General features: G+C 36.4%; 1 protein-coding gene across 1 annotated transcript in view; it reads left to right on the top strand.

Moving 5' to 3' along the window:
* The window catches only part of M6 (neuronal membrane glycoprotein M6), a 579,933-nt gene that overhangs the window by 314,630 nt on the left and 240,178 nt on the right, over positions 1–25,125 (top strand). Inside the window, 1 exon segment of the mRNA XM_067093049.1 lies at positions 15,283–17,197. Within this exon segment, the coding sequence (XP_066949150.1) occupies positions 15,463–17,197 (1,735 nt within the window). The 5' untranslated portion in view covers positions 15,283–15,462.

The raw sequence follows: 25,125 nt of genomic DNA, 5'->3' as shown, positions 1-25,125 counted from the left end.
GAGTGATTCTGACCTCTTTTTTTCATTCACTACAGCAAGCATCTTATGTCGTCTTCATCTTTCTTACCTTCTTTCACTTCCCCCTCTTTGAAAATTGAATTTTATTCAATTAATAATTCCATCCTTCTGATGGAAGCTTGAGATAGTGTCGATCACCTTTTGAAATGATAATTTCTAGACATTTAATTATAGTCTTCGTATTTTTCACCTTGGTAGTCCTTTCTTTCGGGCACTTTTTAGTTTCATGTAAAAGAAAAGCATTGAGATGACGTTGTCTGTCCGTCCGCACTTTTTCTGTCCGCCTTCAAATCTTAAAAACTACTCAGGCTAGAGGGCCGCAAATTGGTACGTTGATCATCCACCTTCCAATCATCAATCATACCAAATCGCAGCTCTTTAGCCTCAGTAGTTTTTATTTTATTTGAAGTTAAAGTTAGCCATAATTATGCTTCTGGCACTTCTATAGGTACCAACAACACCGGGCCGTGGGTAAAAGTTTTATGGGCCATGGCTGGAAGTTTCATACAACATTATACGCTGTACAGAAAACTCCATTGCGCCAAAGAAACTTCGGCGCATTTTTAACTTTTTACTTGATGGAAATGAATGTGTTGTGCGCATTTGAGTAATCGGGTGGAAACTACGTTAATAAAGACTGTAGGAATTTAGAATCGAGAGAATCAGTCAGTTAAAAGCATATATTACATTTTATTGCATTGTTACCCATGTTTTGTTACTATGAGACCAATAGAGCTGGCAACCCAATGCTCTTGTCTAGCCCAAACCCAATAGAAACGAGAAAAAGAAAAAAAGTGTTATGTTTAAAACCCTGACAGGGCTTAGACGACCCTCGTCCAGAATGAAAGGTTGTCAGAACCAGGCAAAGCAGAATCAGTAACTGAACTCCAGAGTCTGACAGACAAGAAAAGTGAACAGTCATCGCTCTAGGTTATAAAAGAACGCAATAACACAAAAGAACTTAACGATTTATACTCCACGGTATCACCAGAAGACTCCTTCGTCAGCAGATTTTCATTATCTAAAGTGCGTCCTTTCCATTCGTTGCAAAGACAAAAGGACAGACATGTTGAAAATCAGGGAAAACACTAGAGGACGGTCAAGTTTTCCTTTTTCATTTTTACGTATATTTTCCTTTCTTTGAAAGGAGCGGGGGTACCTAGAGTAGGTCCTCAGCTCTTCTGTACAGCAGTTGTTATTTCAGCGCGGATTTCGTGGTGACTTGAGTTTGCATGGGATGGGTGAATTCAGTGAAATTATGTTAACAATAATTTCTACTGGATTTTATTCTTCATTACAGTACTAATGACATTATGAGTTGTTTTTAATGACAAAATAATAATAATAATAATCGGAACTGCATTACTGAACTGCATTACAGTCAGTTGCTTCTTAAAATATTAGAATATAAATCAAAGGTTAGGTTTGAAAAAGTAGGAAAAAGCTGTCTGCTAATGAAAATGAAGACTTTAATCAGTTGAGTCTTTCTGGGTCTTTCCCCTCGACGGTGATTTGGAGAGAATGATTTAACAACGACGGTCCGCAATCTTTCATTAAGGATTTTTGACTCTTTCAAAGGACTTTGCAGGATTATCATGATTGCTTCCCGACTTGAATTATTGAATTCTTGTATCTCCTTCGTTGTATCTCGATTTTTATCTCGTGCCTGTGGTTTGTGGAGATGGACTCTCTCGCGTGTCTTACATTGTTAATGTAAGAGTGATCCTTTTTGTACGCTTTAAATCACTTTGGATTTTGTAAGAACGAATCGCTTTTTGTCTTTCAAATTGTTTATGAAAATCAACCGTTTTACATATTTTATATTCTTGCATAATTTAGATCGCTTACTGTAATTATTTTTTTATATTTTATGTAGTTCTTGGGAATTATTCGTCTGGTATATTATGTTTATAAAATTATTCTTTTTTGTACGTTTTATATGGCTTCTGGAAATTATTCGTTTTATATGTATCATTTAAGAAATTATTCGTTTTGTATAGTCTCCTTTTGAAACAGTTCGTTTTGTGCATGTAATTTACGAAAGTTATTTGTTTAGCATATTGCATTCGAGAGTGAGAACCGTTAATTATTATTATTCTTGTTTTATGTATTATTGTTATTGTTAATACCACTACAAATACGCATTTTATAGGCACTTCTTCGTATAACCTCATTTTTATTCTTTTGGCGTTTCCTCTCGTCTCCTGATTTTTATTGTATTTACATGTCTGTACATAACGGCATCTACAACGTAGACTTGAAAAATCAATTACAGTGTATTAATAGCGAACGTTAATGGGAAAATCGTTTAATTATTGGAGAGCCGAAGGGACCCGGCACAAAGGAGTGATGTTAATTATTTTCCATTAAGCATCGTTCATTCACCTCGAGTATCGTTCAGGGGAAGGTCAAGAATTCATTCGCTATTTGCTGCAGGTGTAATTATTCCCTCTTTGTGTCGTTAACTGTTAGTTGATTTGTTGAAAAACCGAAAAAACTGACAGATAAATTCATGGATGATATGCAAATGAAGTTTTCTGTGCTTTATCGTCTCTTTGATGGGTATTATTTTGGTGTTAGTTTATCACAAGGTCAATAGATCGTCAAATTCCTAGTGAATTTACTACTAAAGTAAATATTTCTGCAGTTAATCCGTCGAGTATGTTTTTATATTTTTTTATTCTTAATTCACTTTTGTTAAATCGTCTATAAATTCGATGGCCTTCCCTTATTTATTCCTGAATTTCCATCTTCATAATTTATTTTTTTATTTATTTAGATTCAATTCAGTATTTTCGAATCGTATTCAGATTCACTCGTGTTAGCTCTCTTTTTTCAGAGCTCTAACGGTTTACCGTTAAATAGCTTTAGGAAATAGCTGTGCTATATAGTTAGGTTACCTACTTTGAGGTATTTCATAAATACCACGTGTATTTGAATCGTCGATTTTTAATGAATTTCTCCAGAAAGTCAGATTTTCAAGTTTTTTTTTTTTTTCCTAATATTGCATATTTCAATTTTCTCGTTTTCATTTATATTTAAATTCACGCCCCCTCCACCCAAATCAATTTTGAGCTGACCCCCAGCATTTTAAAGTGACGATTCAATATCTGTTTGTATCGTCTAGAGGAAAAGTTTCGCGTTTGAAGTTTTTTATGGATTTTGGTCGTTAATGGAAAACTGCAATACCTGGTTTTTCTGTCAACTCCAGCTCGATTCGGATGGTTTTGGTGGACGTTGTACAATCTCTCTCTCTCTCTCTCTCTCTCTCTCTCTCTCTCTCTCTCTCTCTCTCTCTCTCTCCGTAGAGAGAAAAACTCAAATAAGTTACGTACCACGAGGATAATTTTCTTTCATCATGACTTACTCCAGTAAATCTCTCTCTCTCTCTCTCTCTCTCTCTCTCTCTCTCTCTCTCTCTCTCTCTCTCTCTCTCTCTCTCTCTCTCTCTCTCTTCCACTGCAGATAGAGGTTGAAGTATAGAAAAATGATTGAAATTAATGTATGTCTTTTGCTTTAATCATTTTGTCTCATCATGGTTCATGATTTGATAAATTTTTCTTTTTTTTTTTAAATTCACTTTACATTTCCTGTGGCATTACTAACCGAAAGATGTTCACATGTGATTTGCTTTTTTATTTCATTTATTCCGTTCTTCCATATTATCCTAATGAACACTCTTAAATACTTTTGGCATTTTATCTTTTATTAAGTTACTTTTTATTATAATTGAGAATGAGGCCTTTTGCACAACGCTAAGACGGGGTTTAAATATTCCTTCAGTCTGGTTATTAAAGAATACATTTCTTTTCACAATATGCATTCCATAACGCCTCTTTTTAACCTCTCTTAGACCATAAACCGTTAAACGGTTTTCGCCTTATTCCTCAACGCCTATGCTTATTTATTTGTTTCTCTTTTATTTATTTGTTTATGAACTAAATTCCGTCATGTAGCGGACGTGATCAGGAAGATCCTTTGGATTTTGCTTTTGAATAGAGTTGGTTCCTGATTGAGAATAAAAATAGAATCTTTTACATAAAGTGGGCGTAGTTGTGGAAGAATTAGCGGGTGAAGCCACCATATGAAAGAACGTTTCCACATTCAGAATTAACGATACATTATAAATTATAAATATGAATGAATCTGTGCATATTATTCACAGTGCAATTGAGGCACTTCATGGTTCTCTAAGTAAAATCGCTCGAAAAAGTTGACACATTTTATTCCTGGGAATTACCTCGTTAATGCAAGGTTTTGTAATGACGTCGATCCCTAAATTTGATACCTGAAGTTAGGTGGATAATGACGTCACGATTAAAAGATTACAAGGATATCAGTTTTCAAGATGAAACAAACGGTAGGAATGACATTCATATCGGAGGTTAGCAGAGAACTTTCCGTAAAATCTGCTTGAGGGGGCTCTCCTGTGTTGTAACAACGAATGAAAATGACACAGGCGATAATTAGCTTGGTCTGTATGGCATTTTTTGAGTTACCTCTTTAAAAGTCGAAAATTTCTGAAAATGCTGCCAGAGAACTCGAACACTGATCCTTGCAGCAAGAGCAACATGCAGCCGGTAGTCGAATGGCGAAGCTTCTGGACGGTAAAGAGTGGCGAAACAGTCAACTGACTGTATGCGGTATGTTTCTAGGAGACACCCTCGTCTAACATCTGTATCCAGGACGTGGAACGTTCTGCACGGCGGCAGACACTAGAAGCTGCTTGTTTCCATGCGGAATGATGCACTTCTACATTTCTAATTATAGATTGACTGTGCCACCTGGAAATAGTGTTCGAATGTAGTTTCCAGCTTTAAGTTACCATTTACAGGACATTTAGAATAGAGCTTTAGATCCGAGATACTCTGTAAAGGGCGGTAGCTCAAGAAATGTATTCAGCGGAGAGGTGCTGTGTAACCGTTTGGCTGGTTCTAAGTATAGAGATATTATTCAAGGTACAGATATTAATTTGTGGTATCGGATTGAGGTTGCCATTCAAAGTCTGAAAACTGAAGGCTGTCTGTAGAAATGCTGAAAGTACGGCTGCTAACACAACATTATTGCACTAGAATTTTTGTTGAAGCACAATTTTTATGTCAAACGTTATTTGCTCTCAATAGCTATCTAAAGTACAGTGGCTAACTTAGATCTGTCATCTTTACACTTCAAAAATAAAAACTGCTTTGCTTTCGTTTGAAATTGTCGGACCAGCTTATGAGTTTTACTTCTTACGAGAGCCCAGCACTTAATCACTCATGGAAATGGAAGCCTCCGTCACTCAAAAAATTACCTGCTTTGAACGCTGTGTAACAAGAAAGCAGAAAAACTATTTTTGTGTTAGCAGTAGGGGACATTCTATGAAATGAGAGGGGTCCTTGAAAACTAAGAAGCAATCTGGGAAACGAATTACGTAACAACCCACCCTCCCCCAAAGGTCAGCTATACCACGCAAGACTGCCCCGAGAGAAACCTTAATTACGTGAAAAGGACCCGAGGAAAATAACGTGACTCTTTGATGTGAGCGCTTCTCATTCGGAGATTCTTTTGTCAGATATGAACAGGCCCTGGATGTAATGTGAAGAAAATATCTCATTCCTTCGTGTCTGACTCGGATAGGAAAGACGTAATTCATTGCGGATGACAATCGTGTGAGGCTGAATACTGATTGCAATATTGATTCCAAAAGAAAAAGGATATTAAATGTTTACTTTTTTTAGGTTTTTGTATTTACTCGTTTCTATGGTTTTGTTTTTAGGACTGTTGCTGTTGTCATCAACTCTGTTTACTTTTGCTTCAAGATATTTACACTGGTTTTCGTTCGGTTTTTGACATGTAAGATTAAAAAGAAATGAACTTCATTTATGGAGTAAGCGTTGGTAATGTAGCTATGACTGCCCCATTGTTTGTTTACGAGTGTAAGTGTGTATGTGTATGTGCGTTGGTGGGTTGGAGGAAGCCTTGTTTTCAAAGAAAGTGAGTCCTTGAATCTTTTATGCAATAAAAGTCAAGTCCAAGCGGTTACCTTTGGATAAAGAATGTTTTAAGCTTGAAAGCAAGACGTGCATAATACTGAGGCGAAACTAAGTATGAATGCCATTTTAGGTAGGAGTAACTTTAGCCGCGGCCTTTGAGTGCGAAGGATTTACTATCATGCTCCCATAAGACATTATACTCACTGTTGACCGGCAGGACCCCAAGGCAAGATATATGAACCTGTCAGATTCGTTGCTCGTGGCTGCCAGTGTTTAATGTTCGTCAGAAATTGCATTTCTTTCCTTGTCTTCTGTGTTTCATTGCACCACCTAAACATCACTTGTTAATTCGTGGTTTTTAGCGATGACTTTCTGATAACGCAAATTTTAAAAAGCTCAAAACTAGTTTCAATTTTACCTTTAAAAGTAATTTTGTGAGTTTTCCGTTATTGCAGAAGTAAACAGTGTGTGAAGTAATATAATCGTCCTGTAAATCGTCAAGTAAGTTTCAGTAAGATAATATGGGAATCCAAGCGAAAATTTTTCGGGCATTATTATTTTGTAATAAGAAACTTTTTAAACAAAGATATTTTGAGATGAAGGTGTAAGAAATATCTTTCAGGTATCAGTATTTTGCAATGAGAATCTTTTTAAACAAAGATATGTTGAGATGAAGATGTGAGAAACATCTTCAAAATCACGAGACCTTGAAATATAGAATTCATAATCATACAAAAAATGTACATATTGGCATCCATAGCATTTCAGATTTTATGAACGTTCTGAGTTTTGAAAAACAAAACTTGGAGTGTGATAAACCCCGGAGTTATCGAAATTTCAAGGTTTGCACCCAAAGTAGTGAGAATTCTGAGAATATTTATCTAGAATTTCAAATTTTTTTGTGATTGTCCAGATAAACAGACAATCCCGTGCCTTGAAATTTCAAATTTAATGGGGGATCCTAGGAAGCAGAGTGTAAAATTAACTGCTTTTGTAACTTGTTTTTAGCATTTAAAGATGGTAATAAGATGCATGATAACAAGAAAGTTCCAAACATAAAGAAATACAATAGACATTGATGTCTGATATTTAATGTGTATCCAAAAATAGAAAAATAGAAATCTTTGAAATGTCAACTTCAGCAAGTATCCAGAAACCTGAAAAAAAAACGTAAGTACTTTGAACTTCAACTTTAGAGGCGTCAAGAATAAATAAAAGAATGCAACGACCTTATGGAAAAGGACACAAAGGTCAAAACTGGTGAGAAATCATGATGAAAGCTTTTAGCGACAGGAAAAACTTGGGGTCTCTGTTGTAATTTGTCTCTATTGTCATTTTTTTCTTATTTGAACACACACATCTGGATTGCCAAGGGACGTCGGAATAAAGGGTCAGGTTAAAGGCGATGAATGATTGGGAAAATAAGTGAAACCAGTCCCTGAGTACAAGGAGGCTAGAATACATAGACTACATACGTATTTTTAACATGGATACTTATGCATTCTCAGACTGTATCTACTTGTGGAATAAGATCAATGAACATGTGTGAGATAAATGACCAGAAAAATAAGAGAACAAAGTTATCATAATGCAAGGTGTTCCATGATATAGATGCATTATTATGTACATTGTATGCAATAATGACAGCATGCTTGTGTGCGGAAACATAATTGCGCCTACACAAGGAAACATTGGTCAGATGCCTGTGTTACATCATTATACAGACACAGGGGCAATCATTGTACGTGTAATGGTAGATAATTCTGCATGTGTTGAACTGCTTATTTTAATTTTAAAGAGAGACCGATACATATGTGTTCGTGAATGAGTATTGCGAAAGTATATGCGCTTTTATTTTTTTTAGGCTTTAAGTGTACACGAAACCTGATGCAAATGTTTGCATGTATACATCCTTGCATGTATGATTTACAGTGATGTATAGTTTTATTCAGTAAAATGGAAGTCTTCAGATGAATTGAAGCGAGATGTTCTAGTGGCTTTATGGACACATATGAACGAGAGCATCGATTCCCAATAAAGTATTTATAAAAAATTAGAAGTAAACACACTGTTCATGACGGAACCCAAGCTAAATGATTATTGCGACAGAGGAAATTTTATTTACGTGGAGGCGTAAACTTTTTACAACAACAACAGCAATAAAATAATAATAATAATATAATAATAATAATAATAATAATAATAATAATAATAATAATAATAATAATAATAATAATAATAACAATAATAATTACAATAATAATAATAATAATAAAAGATAACAGGTAGTTGTTATTAAAATAATAATAATAATAATAATAATAATAATAATAATAATCGCAGGAAGTAGATGTTCCATTGTATAGAATAAGCTTGCATTGCCATTAATTTACCAGCAATCTTACAAAGGGTAGAATATCCGTATATTAAAGAAAAAATTGAACAAAGAAAAGAAAAACGTAATAAAAAGCTAAAATAAATAACATGAAGTTAGGAAATCTAGAAATAATTAACCAAGAAATAACGATGGTGATATACTGATGATGAACTGACCAGCATTAAAATTAAAATTTAGCAGTATTTAAATTTAGTAGATTATTTTCGTTATTTGATTCGGTACAAAGGAAAATGCTTTCCATCAGAAAAGAGCAGGTTTAGTGAGGCGAACAGATTTTTCATTTCATAATCCTATTGAAGAGAAAAATAAAAGAATGAAATAATTTCTTATTCAGAACAAGCATTAATTTAGTAACTATTTATACTTTAATAATTTCATGCCGATTTTCAAGAGACAAATGTTCATACACTTTGGTAATTTCATGCCGCTTTTCAAAAGACAAGTGTTCATTTACAATATAAACAATCATTAGAAGTTCACCTTGATTTACAGTTTACATTAATTTTACATTAACCAAACAAAAATAAAATCTAATTGCTTTATGATTTTATTACTGCACCGCTTTCAGATACGTTAGGTTAGGTTTGGGGTCGGGACAGGTTGGGTCATATCAGAATCAATTAGAAATCAGAAAAACACAAAAATTGTCCTCAAATAAAAAAATACTGTGCAACTTTTATCATTTAATTTATTAAACTCAAGTAAAACTACTATAAGCAAAAGCGAAAATAAAAAATATGATACAATATATTACTCCATTTCCCACACCGGGTTCAATTCGAAGGCGAGAATTTCCCCATTAACAAACACAAGACGAACAGAGAACTTGACACTAATTAACTTTATGCATGTTCATTTAACCCCCTTTTTTTAATTTATTTTTTTATGCTTGACAGAGCTAATAGCATTAGCGATGCAGCAAAGGTGAAGAGACCACCCAGAATGCACAGCAACCACGCCTTTAAGGCACACCACCGGCAACGCCCTAGTTATTATTATACTCCTCTTCGTTATATTATTTGCGTTTAGTCAGCAGCTTGTGAAGTCACGATGACGATGATACGCTAACATGCACGACTCGGCCGTAATGACGTTGTTGCAATGAATTATGCTGTTGAGGAGCTAGAAATTAATTCGAGCAGTGTTAGTAGTACATCTGTATATATGTATGTATGTATATATATATATATATATATACACATACATATAAATTTGTATATACACACATAATATATATATTCTGTATGTATATATGTATATATATATATATATATATATATATATATATAGAGAGAGAGAGAGAGAGAGAGAGAGAGAGAGAGAGAGAGAGAGAGAGAGAGAGAGAGAGAGAGAGTGTACCATCCCGGCTCTCAGTGAATATTTTGGGATGAATTTGTAACCGCTCGCCTTTCGCCGAAGTCGAATTACTGCTGGATACCTAATTTACTGCTCAGGTCAGCAGATTCATAATGAGTTTTGAAGGAACTTGCCTGAATCGTTTAGCTTCTTTGGGGAATCGAGCTAGGGCTTAAATGATTCATAAAAAATATTTCTGAAGTCGCCATCTGCTGTTAATTACTAAACATTTGTAAATTTCGTGAATTTACAAATGTTTAGTAATTAACAGCAGATGGTGACTTCAGAACAGCATTTCACATGATTTTGTATTATTTTTCATAAAAAAAAGTTATTTTTGGTGACTTGGAAGGAGTGCCTTTGACACATCGAGAAATTGTGCTGTAGTTCCACTGTCTTTTGCCTTGCCCATTAAAGTCCAATTTCGACAACTCCAGTATTATATAGTTATGAACATCTGTTGGTAAAACGTTAGAATGCTCCATGTTGAATGTAATTACCTCTCGCACAGTTTGCAGCTTGGCTATAGCAATGATCTTGGTGGTTGTGATATAATGCTTTTTAATTTCCTTTGTTATACAGGAATCCCTAGATTGAACAAGGTCATGACGTGTGTACGATTGGTGTGACTTATTTGGTTTTATTTACAGTATTAACCTTGAACTTATCATTGAGTTTTAGCTAACAGGTTATGACGCGTGGTTGTTGATTGACATGATAGTTGCTGCAGGAATATTGTAACCTCTAGAGTTCCTCAAGGTACTGTTTTATTCCCTCTGCTATTTATACTATGACCGTCTGATAGGTGGTTTGGATTAGAAAACACACTTCTCGCTTATGCAAAAGATGCTGCTTTGGTTGCATCGATTCCATCTCGTGATTAAGGTTGTGGAATGTCTTAATCGAGATTTAGCTAAAATTAACGCATATGAAGGATGTTGTTAAACCCTAAGAAAACTCAAAGTGTGTCTTAGTAGCAGTAGGATATTTGATTCCCCATCCAGATCTTGTCACTGAGAGTGTTTCTTTAAATACACGTAGCTCATCTAATATCTTAGGTGTCTTTTTTGACTGCAAATTACCTTTCGACAAAAGTATCCGATCTTTCACTTATTCATTTGCGCAAGAAAACTGATTTATTGAGGAAGTCTTTTAAGCCTTTTGGAGCCCTGTCTGTCTTGAGGAAAGTTTTGTAAATCTTCTGTTCTGCAGTGTTTTGAATATTATCCCCCTTTCTCAATTAGCTCAGTGTACAGTGTTTTTAAAATGATGTTTACTACCTTACAATTTGCCCCCGTAGGTGGGTAGTACCGACAGTGCAACTCATGCGCGGAGAACTGTAGGCATTACTTGAGGTTTTTTGCAGCGTCCCTTCGGCCCCTAGCTGCAACTCCTTTCATTCCTATTGCTGTACCGTCATTCATATTCTTTCTTCCAACATACTTTCCACCCTCTTCTAACTATCGTTCCATAGTGCAACTGCGAGGTTTTCCTCTTGTTACGCCTTTGTAACTTTTACTCTCAATTTTCCTTTCAGCGCTGAATGACCTCATAGGTCCCAGCGCTTGGCCTTCGGCGTAAATTGTATATTCTCTTCTATTTTGTTGTGTTCTCACTATTTGCTACAGGTTTTGTTCCCACTTCAATAGAATTATGAAATGATTTTCCTTGTCATCGATTCATTGGAAGTTCAGAATTTCAAACTAGATGCAAATGATTTCTCTTTCTGTAGGCTTACCTGACTTTCACTGCATGATTTCAGCGTTTGATTTTGTTTTGTTTTTATGTGATTTCCTTTGTATATTTTATTTTTACTTTGTATTCGTTTTTCTGTACTGGGCTGCTGTTGCTATTATTATTATTATTATTATTATTATTATTATTATTATTATTATTATTATTATTATTATTATTATTATTGTAGGGAGACTGATATTCAGTGTTACTTGGGGCGTCCAGGGAAGGCAAAGCCTCCCGCGCCAGGCCAGGGCACGGCGCCCCAGGTTAAGTTAGGAAGATAAGATCTGGTTAGGTCAGGACACGACAATCTAGGAAAGGTTAGGATTTCTTACGCCTACCCCTGTCTCCCTACCCTACATCAGCTCCTTATTATTATTATTATTTGTGGTGTTGAAGGTGATAGCTGCATCAGCGGCATTCATTTTGTGTAGAGTTTTCTCTCTTTTCCTGATAATTGACTTTTCTAGGTTACAGCGTTCTGCCAGCAACACGCCGATATTTGTCATACTTGGAGAGGAAAGCATGTTGCAAAATTAGATACAGTATATTAGTAACAGGATACTGAAGTCGGGAGTTCATCCTCCGTAGAGTTGTTCCTCCGGAGACCGTCTTCTATTGAGTTCTCCTTCAGGAGAAAGTCTTCTTCAATGTTAATCGAGGCCACGTTTCGCTCAGGCTCCACTGAGCATGGTCAAGGCCAAAAGACGGGAGTAGACTGACATTCGATGTGAGTCTTGCTCTTTATTTGTAAGCAGGTCAGCGGGGAGTCAAATTTAGCTGCGTTTCTATTTCACAAGGAATGAAATAGTGGGGAATACAGAAGTAATCGGTAAAGCCCCCGACCCCAGGCGCCTACGGCTGCTAGAGACGCTCTTAATACAGCAGGAGAAGCCCTTATTAAATACCACCCAAGAGGATTCCTCCTGCCTACCAGCATTAGGCGGCCTATTGCTCCTGTAGCTGACAGACCGGCGCCCGATACCGCAAGAAACGACAATCCCGAACGTGAAACTCGCAATAATGGCGGAGATTCTGCGAGCCGCCCGGCGCCCAATCAGAATGTTCGCCGGGAAATACCAGAGAATGACGTCACACACCAGCCCCGTCGCTCAGCAAGGCTGCAACAGAGAGGCCATCAGCGATAAATTTTTGGCTTTAGAGGAAATCTCGTCAGCCAATAACCTGCACGAATGTTTCTCCTCAGCCAATCAGCGGGCAGCTAAATTTGACCGCCCCCCGCTGACCTGCTTGTATATAAAGAGCAGGACTCACATCGAATGTCAGTCTACTCCCGTCTTTTGGCTTGACCATGCTCAGTGGAGCCTGAGCGAAACGTGGCCTCGATTAACACTGAAGGAGTCTTTCTCCTGAAGGACAATTCAATAGAAGACTTTCTCATGAAGGAAAACTCTACGGAGGACAAACTCCCGAGTTCAGTATCCTGTTACTGATTTCTAATTTTGCAACCTGCTTTCCTCTCCAAGTATGACAAATATCGGCGCGTTGCTGGCAGAAGGCTGTAACCTAGAAAAGTTAATTATTAGGAAAATAGAGAAAACTCTAAACAAACTGAATGCAGCTGATGCAGGTATCACCTTCAACAGCAAATGTATAAAAGAGGGTCTACTACGTATTCATAATGATAATAATAATAATTATTATTATTATTATTATTATTATTATTATTATTATTATTATTATTATTATTACTGTTGTTGTTGTTGCTGTTGTAGGGAGACAGGGATATTCAGTGTTACTTGGGGGGTCCTGGGGGACGAAGCCCCCAAGCCAGGTCAGGGCACGGCGTCCTAAGTTAGGATAGGAAGATGAGATTTGGTTAGGTCAGAACAAGGCAATCTATCCTATCTCCCTACTCTCCATCTGCTCCTTATTATTATTATTATTATTATTATTATTATTATTATTATTATTATTATTAATTTCACAATATTAAAACGTCCATTTTTCAGTATTCATGTATTTGTGGCAAGAATTTCTTTTTCGTCTTTATGTAAAAAAAAAAAAAAAACTCAATTTTGTAGCCTCTTATTTTTCAACGAAGGATGGGAGCCAGGTGGTCACAATTTATTAAGCGGAAATATTTAATATTTGCGGATATTTCTTTGTTATTGTTGTTGTTGTTGTTGTTGTCGTTCTGGTACAATTTTTAAAGGAGGGGAGCGACTCATATTACATGTATATTTATAGATATGTATATGTATTTACATACAGTGTTAGTATGTTAGCAAAAAACAGATTTATATATATATATATATATATATATATATATATATATATATATATATATATATATATATGCATATATATATGTGTATATATACAGTATATATATATATATATATATATATATATATATATATATATATATATATATATATATATATATATATACTGACAGGTAGATTTCAATATAATTTTACCATTCTGTTTTTCTTCTTTGAAGTTTTAACATAAAGGAAGGGTGAGCGTTCATGTTCTCGAATGACGTTCCTAAATGTCTTTCCCCACCCATGTTGCGACCTGCCACAGTCATGTAACTACCAGATGCATAACTAACTGCTTAGATCATCAGAGGCACAATGGAATTAAACGTAACTGATGTCTTGTTTGGATGTGGAAGGAAGTTCTTAACTACCGGGCGAAGAAGAGGTGATTATATATACATACATATATATATATATATATATATATATATATATATATATATATATATATATATATATATATATATATATATATATATATATATATATACTGTGTATATATGATATATATTCTTATATGTATGTATATTTTGTCTATATGATATATATATATATATATATATATATATATATATATATATATATATATATATAAACAGTTAATATTTAACAGTTTAAATAATTGTATGTTTATTTTTGGAAATGAAAGTCAGAGAATCAGAGAACCGGGTTGATATCTTAAAAATGCTTAAGAAACGCCATTTCCTCCTTAGGTATCTAGTTAATTAGATACTTCAAGATGGATTTCTTGAGAGATGTCTCGTTTTTTAAGGTGGAAAACTTCTAATTTGACCGATTTTCAAAAATAACCGCGAAGTCGTTGAAGCACTGTAACGAATATTTGCGATTTTTTTCTAACAGATCCTTATTATTTGTTTGTTTTGTTAAACAAGTAGCATATTTATATGGAAACCAAAAACTTAATTTAGTTCCTTTCAGCACTTTATATATATATATATATATATATATATATATATATATATATATATATATATATATATATATATATATATATATATATATGTGTGTGTGTGTGTGTGTGTGTGTGTGTGTAAATACATATTTATTTATGTATAATATAATTACAGTACTTTTGGGTGTTTTTATCTTCGGTTAACCCAATCTCAATCAAAAATTGTTACTTACAACTGATGCTTTGATTATTCTGTATTAAACTCGTAATTCCCATTTGTTTCTGTTATAATCTTAATTCCCTTGTGTTTCTGTTACCTTGATTCCCTTGTGTTTTTGTTACAATTTCTGTTGTAATCCTAATTCCCTTGTGTTTCTGTTATCTTGATTCCCTTGTGTTTCTGTTACAATTTCTGTTATAACCCTAATTCCCTTGTGTTTCTGTTACAATTTTTATTATAATCCTAATTCCCTTGTGCTTCTGTTGCAATTTCGGTTATAATCCTAATTCCCTTGTGTTTCTGTCACAATCTTAATTCCCTTTTGTTGTAGTTCACCAACAAGAGCATTAATAACCATATTTCCTTTTCAATTTCAGAGCTGTGCGCGCGAGGCAGGCAAACGAGTAGGGGCACAGCGTGACGTCATCCTTGGGCCAACCAGTGACAGTCGATCGAATGATGATGGGTCGTCAAGAGCGAAGTCAAAATTCGGAATAAATGACCCCCTGTTCTCCCGTAGTGTGTAGTGCCGTTAAGAGCTCCGAGGACCCGCTTGGATGCGCGGGGTGGTCCGTTTCAGCAACCGGGACGACGACCGCGCCTATGGTGACGGCGAGGGAACCATCACCTCCTCCTCCACCTCCTCCTACAGAAAGTCGTCCAGCAGGATGCGTTCCGACTGGGGCATCTACGACGAGCCCGGGCATCTGACAGGAGGCATCTACAGCGTGAGCGACGTAGCCGGAGTGTCAGTCTACCCCGACGATGTAGCGGACGACGACGTGGTGGGAGGTGCTGGTGGGGGCGGCAGCGGGAGTGGGAGCGGCGGAGGAGGGGGTGCGAGTAGCAGCGGCGGAGGGGAAGAGGCCGTGTATGGCTTCAATTCGCGGTCCTCGACTTCTCGGCTGCCGTCGTCAGGTGGTCAGCAGTGGTCCAGCACCCACAGTCTTGCTCCAACCTCGTCTCTGACCAGGTCCTCTCACTCTTCCTCTGCAGGGGATCACCGCACTCCCATAGGAGAGAGTCAGAGACGGGCCCATTCCAACACCTACACCAGGGACTCCTCCACTAAGCATCACGACCTCTCGCGAGATCACTCTTCTACCAGGGTACCGCCTGAGCCCCTCTACAGGTCTGTGGAGAAGCGGGGAGGCTCCGCAGAGAGAACGTCCACCGGCAGGTTACCTCCCTCCAGAAGCTACAGCAGCAGCAGGAGCGGCGGCGAATACTCCACCTCTAATTCTGGCTACAGGAGCCTGAGAGGGTATCCTTCGACAGCTGAAGACTACGACCGCGACAGAGAGCCCAGGACGTACTCCCATTCAGCTGCCAGCAACGGATACAGTAGACCCATAGACCACATCCCCAGAGCACAAGGAAGTCTCAAACGCAGCGGAAGCAAAGACTACCTCTCCAGCAGTGAGGTTTACAGCAGCCGGAGGGCTCACCATACGGACACCTACGGCACGGGCACCAGGAGTTCGACGACAGTGACGAAGGGCATCCTCACCAACTCCAGCAAGTACGGAGGTAGTGGTAGTCGCAGTAGCTTAGCCAACTCCCACTACGACAGCGGCAGTCGGAATAACTTGGACAGTTATAGTGGTTATAGCAGCAGTGACGTCAAGCACCATCTGTCCGTTCCAAACAACCTCGACAAGCGGGGAAGCATCTCCGAGTTACCCAGGAGCTCGTTAATCACAACATCGAACAAAGGCAGCCAGACCGAACTCTCCATTGCGGACGACCTCTTGCCGTCGGAGGGTAGGAGCGGAAACAAAGTCAGCCTCCAGTTACCCGAGGGTACAAGCAGCCTTAGCAGCAGACGAAGTAGCAGTAGCAACCAGCAGGTTACGTTTAGCTCTGAAGACGCCAAGGATAAGAAATATGATTCTATAAGCCGCAGAGGGAAAGGAACCCTCGAGAGCAGGAAGAACAAGAGCACCCGAGACGAGCAGAACCAGACGGACGAGGAGATGAGCCAGTGGGGAGGCAGGAACGGTGGCGGTGGCCAGGGCCATTGGCACGGAAACGAACACCACCAATATCATAACGATTCGACAGGGTATAGGGATTCCAGCCCGCAAGGGCATGGCCACCAAGCGCCGCCCTTGCCACGCCCACCCATACCCCCTCAGCATTACCCGGATCACGATGGGCAATCGCATGGTAATCACGCCCACCACAACCACTCATATCACAATCATCATTCACATCACACTCATCATACTCATCACTCCAGGCAGTCTTCAGGAAGCAGACAGGCGCTTGTCCACGCAGAGTCCATGGAAAGTGAGTAGTACTGCTTGACTATTTTGTGACTATCCTGTTGTTTTAAAGTAGATTCGTAACTGATTATCTTATTACTATTCATCATTCAAGTTGGATAACCTTGACTGACCACGTGTTGTGTCTGAAAAGGCACTGGATAAAGATGATTTCATATTTTAAGCCGGATAGTCATCATCGCAGATCTAATTGTCTTCTTCAGTAGCTAGTCTAAATATTGCATAATTAATAGAGTAGTCATAATTGACCTTCTCTCTGACATATTTATTTATGTCAACATATTCATTATGTTATGTATTATTGTTTTCCATATGAATAGTACTGACTTTTATTGCGCATTTAATACTTGTGATTAACTATTCATGTGAATATGAACCAGAAGTCAAGATTGGCCATGTTATCATGGTAGAAACATCATTGAGTTTTTGGTGATTAACCACAATATTTTATTGTCACAGAATGATAGTCAATGATGACTGTTCTGTTTGGCTTAAATTTGCATGTGATACGGATTTATATTCCTTGTTTCAAATGAGATTGATACAATTAACTACCTAACCGCATTTCGGCAAAAAAAAAAAATCTAACTTAGTAGCAGCCTATGTATTTCATATGTTAAAAAAAATATATTTCTTATTTTGTAGTTTTCAGTTTCAAAATCTAACTTAGTAGCAGTCTATATATTTCATATATTTCACCATAAGTCCTTTATTGAAAGCTTAATATCTCTTAATTCTGTCATTTTATTATATTTGCAAACAGTTCTGCTTTAAATTTTTTTATGGAGAATAGTATACTAACAGTTTTAAGATTTAAATGTGTTGCAAAAATATGTTTTAGATTGCAAACAAAAGCAATGGCCTTGAACAGGACAGACTGGCCACTTTAATAAATATTTAAAAAAGATTTATTAATATTATGTTCATAAAGCTCATGTTTCTTACTTGACTAGTTCGTTGTGGTATTCTTCCGCTCCTTTATGAGACTTTAAACAGGACTTACGAGAAAGCCCCTAATTTGCATATGATAAAAGTTACGTGGTTTTTTCATTAGAAATAAAGAGAATGAAATTGTTACGGTGTAATTACTTGGAAGTTATCAGCTACCTCGAATAAGCTTTAACTTAGTAACTGTGTGTTTAACGAAAGTTTCTATATACATATACGGAACTGATATACATACTTTGGCATTTTCTTTTTATTCTGGCAGTGAATGTCTTGGCTATTTTCTTTTTTGTTGTGTTAAGTAAAATATCATTATTATTTACTATATATATATATATATATATATATATATATATATATATATATATATATATATATATATATATATATATATAGATATGGATATATTATTATTATATACATATATATATATATATATATATATATATATATATATATATATATATATAAATATATATATAAAATAGATGATGGATGTATTATTGCTTATTGCATATATTTTAACGGAAAGGTATTTTCGTCTAATCATTTAAACGTTATATTATATAGGAGATACTTCCACTATATATATATATATATATATATATATATATATATATATATATATAAATTGTAATCGCACAGGATGCTCTTACAGTGTATGTTTTTGTATAGGAAAATCTATGAGCAATATTCTCTAATCTGAAAAAATAATCATCCTTACACGTTAAACTTTCAAGTCTCCTGACTCGATAAGCGTTTCCGATATCGTTAGGCGGTGCTCCGCCGACCGTCCATTAAGAAGATCTCCGGTTTCAGAAATTGAGTCCCAAGTTCATGACCGAATCATTCGTGACCACAAGTTAAGCCATTCTCGACCAAAGTCCTCGATGGACTTCGGGAAACTCAAGCATCGGGAATGGTAACTTGACTAACCAAGTTGAATTGAAGGCGGACTTAATTTAGGTTCAAGTCAACTTTAAACTTATTTTCGATTTGCTGCCTAATGGCGGAGGGAGACTCGGATTACCTGGGCGATGCCGGCTTATTTTGCTTCTCCTTTTCTTAAATTTCCTCCCTCTTATCCTTGTTACCTGTGAGATACGCGTTTGTTTTCTTCCCCACTGCTGATCCAGAAATTTTCGTTGAAAGAAAAATATATGGAAAAAGGTTTGTTGATGTTTTGGTTCGATGGTAAGAAACATTTCTAAAGGTTCATTTTTGCTTTTTGAATATGTTTTTTTTTTTTTTTTTACAGATGGGTTTTTAATTGGTTTGGCTCTAGGAAGTCTGTGAATCCTAAAATGTAGGAAAATAGTCACTTAACAGAGTAGTGAAATAGCTTATATCGTAGTGATATTTAGTATAAGTAACAAACTATTCTTAAAATCATTACAGTTTATTAACAACTACATAAAAGGAACTCATAATAATGTTGAAGCACAGGATTTCTTCAGATTGAGTTAAAAATAAAGCAGGATCCTGGATTTGAGATAAAATAAAACGTAATCCTGGATTTATTTAGCAATATACAGTTGTGCCCTGCGTTTGATTGATCCGATCAGCTCTCAGAAGTGATGGAGTAGTGATTCTTCGGTGATTAGTTTGCCAGCTGAAAGGTTTCTTGTAATGAATTAATCAGTCTGTATGACATTTTGAGACACATAAATACGTCTCTATAGCAACGTCTTCCAAAGGGTTGTTCTGACACTTGACCACATATGACAGTGTGTGATGATAATTCAGTTCTTAAGCCAGCCTTATGGTGACACGGGGACTTGTTCCTAAAGCAGCCTGTAAAATGGTGATTCACAAACGCATCGTGCTTACAGTTATAACAGTTCAAAAATCCGCAGAACCTTCTTGATAGGTTAACTTGAAAATACTGCGCGACCACAAGAATCATCACTGGCTACTGTAGGTGACATGGTAATTTTTGGTTGATAGGGTAGGTGACAGCTGTAGACTTTTAGTATTTGATGGAAAAAAAAATCTCGCAAGCAGTGAGGCGTCGAATAGTCTTAAAGTAAGGCGCTGCAACACATTCAATCTTTGTGTAAGTAGAACAATACTGTTGACGATAAGAGAGTTTTTTTTTTATTTCAAACTTTAGATAATATATTGCGGTCTCCTGAGTGAAGGCGTTCATTCAGGCATATAAATATACATTAAAAGATTATAGTTTAGTGCATGAAACATAATGTTATCACCTAAAACTTCACTTCCCATTAGGTAATGGTTATCTCGTAAATTTCATATTTTTTTTTATCATGTAGAAATAGTGGCCCACACTGTTCCTAGAACCTCTTAGTCCTTAACGTTTTTCTAGCCTCTATAACCTTCGCTATCTTGAGAAGCGTGTTTAACAACCCGCTTTTTAGTTTTCGGTAAAAGAAAACTATTGAGATGGCTTTGTCTGTCCGGCCGCACTTTTTCTGTCCACCCTCAGAACTTGAAAACTAATGAGGCTCATGGGCTGCAAATTGGTATGTTGATGATCCACCCTCCAATCATTAAACATACCAAATTGCAGCCCTCTAGCCTGAGCAGTTTTCATTTTATTTAAAGTTAAAGTTAGTCATGATCGTGCGTCTGGCACTGCAACAACACAGGCCACCACTGCCAGCTGAGAGTTTCATGGGTCGTGACTGAAAGTTTCATAAGCATTACACGCTGCACAGAAAATCGATTGCGCCGAAGAAACTTCGGCCCATTTTTTACTTTTTTTTTTTCTCCTTCCCCATTCACTATCTGCTTCCTTTAAGGCTTAGATAGTTCGAAAGCAGCAAATCACCTGTTCTGTCGGATCCCCATAAAATATATACCATGATGTTTGATGTCTGATTATGGAAAATTGCGCTGCGATAAACTTGAGGTCATGTCATGGAACTTTATTTCCGCCAGAGTAATTCCTTACGTCATAATAGGCAGTAACTACTCGCAGAATAATTGGTAATGAATTCTGCTTTCAGAGGGTGTCGTGCAGTTAGAACTTCAGAATTTCAAGCGAAGATGCAATGCATCACTACCCCAATACAATTCAGCCTGTATTTTAATATTGTACTTACATTTTTATTTATTTATTAATTTGTTAATTTATCTGGTTTTCCAACAACTTTCCGTATTTCCCATTACCTTCTGTTACTTCTTTCGAATGAATACCATATTCTTTGGAAGCATGAATTTCAAGTCAATGGCCCCTGTTGGCCTCTGTAGTGGGTTTGTTCCATATGAATAGGGTTCATCTTCTGAATGATAGCAGTTCCTCGTTGGACGAGTCGGTAGAGTTCTCGGCTAGCACTCTGCTAGGCCCGAGTTCGAGTCTCCGACCGGCCAATGAAGAATTAGAGGAATTTATTTCTGGTGATAGAAATTCATTTCTCACTATAATGTGGTTCGGATTCTACAATAAGCTGTAGGTCCAGTTGCTAGGTAACCAGTTGGTTCTTAGCCACGTAAAGTAAGTCTAATCCTTTGGGCCACCCCTAGGAGAGCTGTTAATCAGATCAGTGGTCTGGTTAAACTAAGGTATACTTTTTTTTCGGAATGATAGTAACAGCAATAATTCAGATGGTTTAGTGTATCAACTCTTTGTAAATCTACGGTGAGAACGTTTTTTTTTTTTTTCGTAAATGGAGCGAAGTATTCCATTCAAAGAAGAAGCCGACATTATAGACCCATGGCGGCAGCTGACGTCACCTGATCACGTGATCTTTGTTTGCACGCAATATTGGAGGGAACAGCGGGAATGCAATATTTTTCTGTCACTTTATGGCTTTTTACCCATTTGTGGGCACCAGCCGTCAGTCAAATTAAGGATAGTATGGGCAAACACATGATAATTCGAAACTCAATTTCAAACAGTCATAAAGTCAGAAAATGCCATTCTTCAGGATAAATGGGTTGCCAAATGATAGGACGAGAATTTGTTGTGCTTACAATTCAAGTGAAAAAAAAATGTAAAAATTATTTTTCTTGACCCCAGGAGCAATAAAATAACAGTCTTTATCTTTCGCATCAAAAATCTGTTTTTTCTGTTATATAAATTACCCAGCAATAGAGGGGATGAAAACGGGCAAATTTTGTTTTGCGGATCAAGAGTTTTTTTTTTTTTTTCTTGTGGTTTTTATTCACGTTTCCTGTTCTTCTCATTTCCATTTTAGATGTCATAAGGAAAGACTGCTATAGATAGATAGACAGATAGATAGAAGTTTTTTTACCACAACATATGCGGTTACTAAAATTACAAGCTCTGGAATATGGTTCAAAAAAAATACATAAAAATGCAGATATAAATCTTTCGACTAAAAAAATATATCCAAACAAGAACACTTGAAACCATATTGTATTACATTTTCAGCATTTTAATTTTTACAAATAAAACTTGAAATGCAGCTAAATAAACGAAAACCTTATAACCATTTAAGCAGAACCTTTACTACGTTTCCCAGCAGAACATAAAACTAAATATATTATTATTATTATTATTATTATTCAGAAGATGAAACCTATTCATATGGAACATGCCCACCACCGGGTCCACCGACTTGAAATTCAAGCTTCCAAAGAATATTATGGTGTTCATTAGGAAGAAGTAAGAGGAGATAAGGGGAAATAGAGAAAGAAGAAATGTCGCTTATTAAAAAAGGAAAAATAAATTGATAAATAGGTAAATATACTGTAGAAAAGGAAAAGAAAAATTGTTATCAGTACTACACACGCGCCATAGCCGACGCAAAGCACATCTTAGCAGGTGAGAGGAGCAAGAGTAATGCCAAGAAATCTAACAAGAACGCAAACAAAGACAAAGAAACAGCGTTAAAGGACAGGTGACTTTAAAAGGCAAACAGGAAGGCTGACCATAACATTGCTGGCTGCGACTCTCGTCGCAAAATTATTTTGCGCACTTTCTGAATACTTCGTCATTGTTTAGATATCTCCGGGTTTTTTCTGTGTTGCCTAAACGTGCTTTCAAGTTGCAAAATTATTTTGTGCACTTTTTGAATACTTTGTCATTGTTTAGGTATTTCGGTTTTTTTCATATATTGCCGAAACGTGTTTTCAAGTTGCAAAATTATTTCTCGCATTTTCTGAATACTTTGTTATTGTTAGATATTTTCGTTTTTTCCATATGTTGCCTAAACGTGTTTAGAAGTTTCAGAATTACTTCTCGCACTTTATGAATATTTTGTCATTGTTTAGATTTTCGTTTTTTTTTTTTCCATATATTGACGAAACGTGCTTTCAAGTTTCAAAAATATTTTTCGCATTTTCTGAATGCTTCGTCATTGTTTACATATTTTGTTTTTTTATCCATATACTCGTAGTGCCTAAACGTGCTTAAAAGTTAGCGAAAATTTTCCATTCATCGTGTAAGAAAAATTCAGAACCTAAGGAGTAAGCATATGGATATTTGCTGAAGCCGAATATATAGTTCTTAAGGAACAGTCTTAGGAAGAGGTTGGGGGGGGGGGTGTGTTGGAACCGCTAAGAAAAGCTGATGGGAAATCATTTTGAAGAAACTGACTATTTTTAACAGTTATTTATTGACGTAACTGACGTCAAACATAGTGCAAGACTAATTCATTATCTGATCGCTATGCATTTAAATGCATATTGAAGTAATATGAAGAATATCGTAAGGAAATAATTTGTTTTGGCTTTGGGTAGCAAACATAAAAAGTTAAGAAAATAGAGAGTTAAAAAATGAGGCGTTATTTATACGAGTATATATCGAAATATAATGATTCTACCATAGATACATTCTTTAGGGTTATAAGTGAGAAAATTCTAGGTTTCTTCCTTATGCACATGTTCAGGAAAGAAAAAAAAGGGTTAAATAAGAAAAATAGTTAGAAAGGATTATATTTGTTGTTATCATTTTATTTGTCCCTTCATTTAAAGCATTCCATTTTCCTGAAGGGAAAGTACGAATAAATTTGAATATTCACAAATAATAGGTAAACATTTGGAACACATTTCACGTTGGCAATACACTTTACATCACGAAAAGTCCTTCGCATCCTTCTCTTTACCACCTACGAGATGCAAATCTAATTTACACTGATTGGGGGATGCCCTTTGGGAGCAAGGTGCTTCTAACGGACTCCTGCCTGACGCCCTTCGAGGTAGAGCGAATTCATGAATATTCAGGCGTGTTCGATTCCTTCCCCGACGTGAGTGGCTTCGACTCGGTTAACTAAAAGATGTTGACGCAGTAGAGAAGTAACGAATAAGACTTACATGTGTCCTTTTCCCCCATTTACCTATTTTCTTGTTCTCTATAGCCATGCTTTGGAAGTCCATCCCTTCTTCCCTTTTCCTTGTTTCCCATAGCCTTCACTTTTGTGAGGCGGACTTTATTTACGTTTCCTTTGGAGACTAGAGCCCGCCTTTTGTCCTTCTCTCTTTGCTCATTGGTTTTTCTTTCCTTCTCTCTTTGCTCATTCGTTTTTCTTTCCTTCTCTCTTTGCTCATTCGTTTTTCTTTCCTTCTATCTTTGCTCATTCGTTTTTATTTCCTTCTCTCTTTGCTCATTCGTTTTTCTTTCCTTCTCTCTTTGCTCTTTCGTTTTTCCTTCAAGTTTCGTTCATTTGAGAAAGCCAGATTTCCCGTAACTTCAATCTTTGGGATCGATGATTTATTGACTGATCGATTTGTTTCATTAAACTGGTCTCGTAAACATTAGGGTCATGAGTGTTGAACATGATGCCTTTTGGAGAGGCTTTTAGTTCCATCTTTTTTTCTTAATTGGGAGTAACTCAGTTATTATTAGTGATGTTATTGTGATTATTACTATCATTGGGGTGTTGCTACCTCTGCTGCATCTGCTTCTGTTATTAAAATGCTTTCGTTGTTAATAGTGAAAGTGTAAAAAATGAAAGTGATTTATGTTGATACGACTATTTATGTAATTACAGCGGTCGTTTTGTTGTCATACCCTTGCCATTATTAGTCAGTAACAGTAGTTACTGTTATTATTTCCGA

This window comes from Macrobrachium rosenbergii, chromosome 49 (assembly GCF_040412425.1).
Source record: "Macrobrachium rosenbergii isolate ZJJX-2024 chromosome 49, ASM4041242v1, whole genome shotgun sequence".
Classification (NCBI taxonomy): domain Eukaryota; kingdom Metazoa; phylum Arthropoda; class Malacostraca; order Decapoda; family Palaemonidae; genus Macrobrachium; species Macrobrachium rosenbergii.
This window is presented reverse-complemented; position numbering and strand designations above follow the sequence as displayed.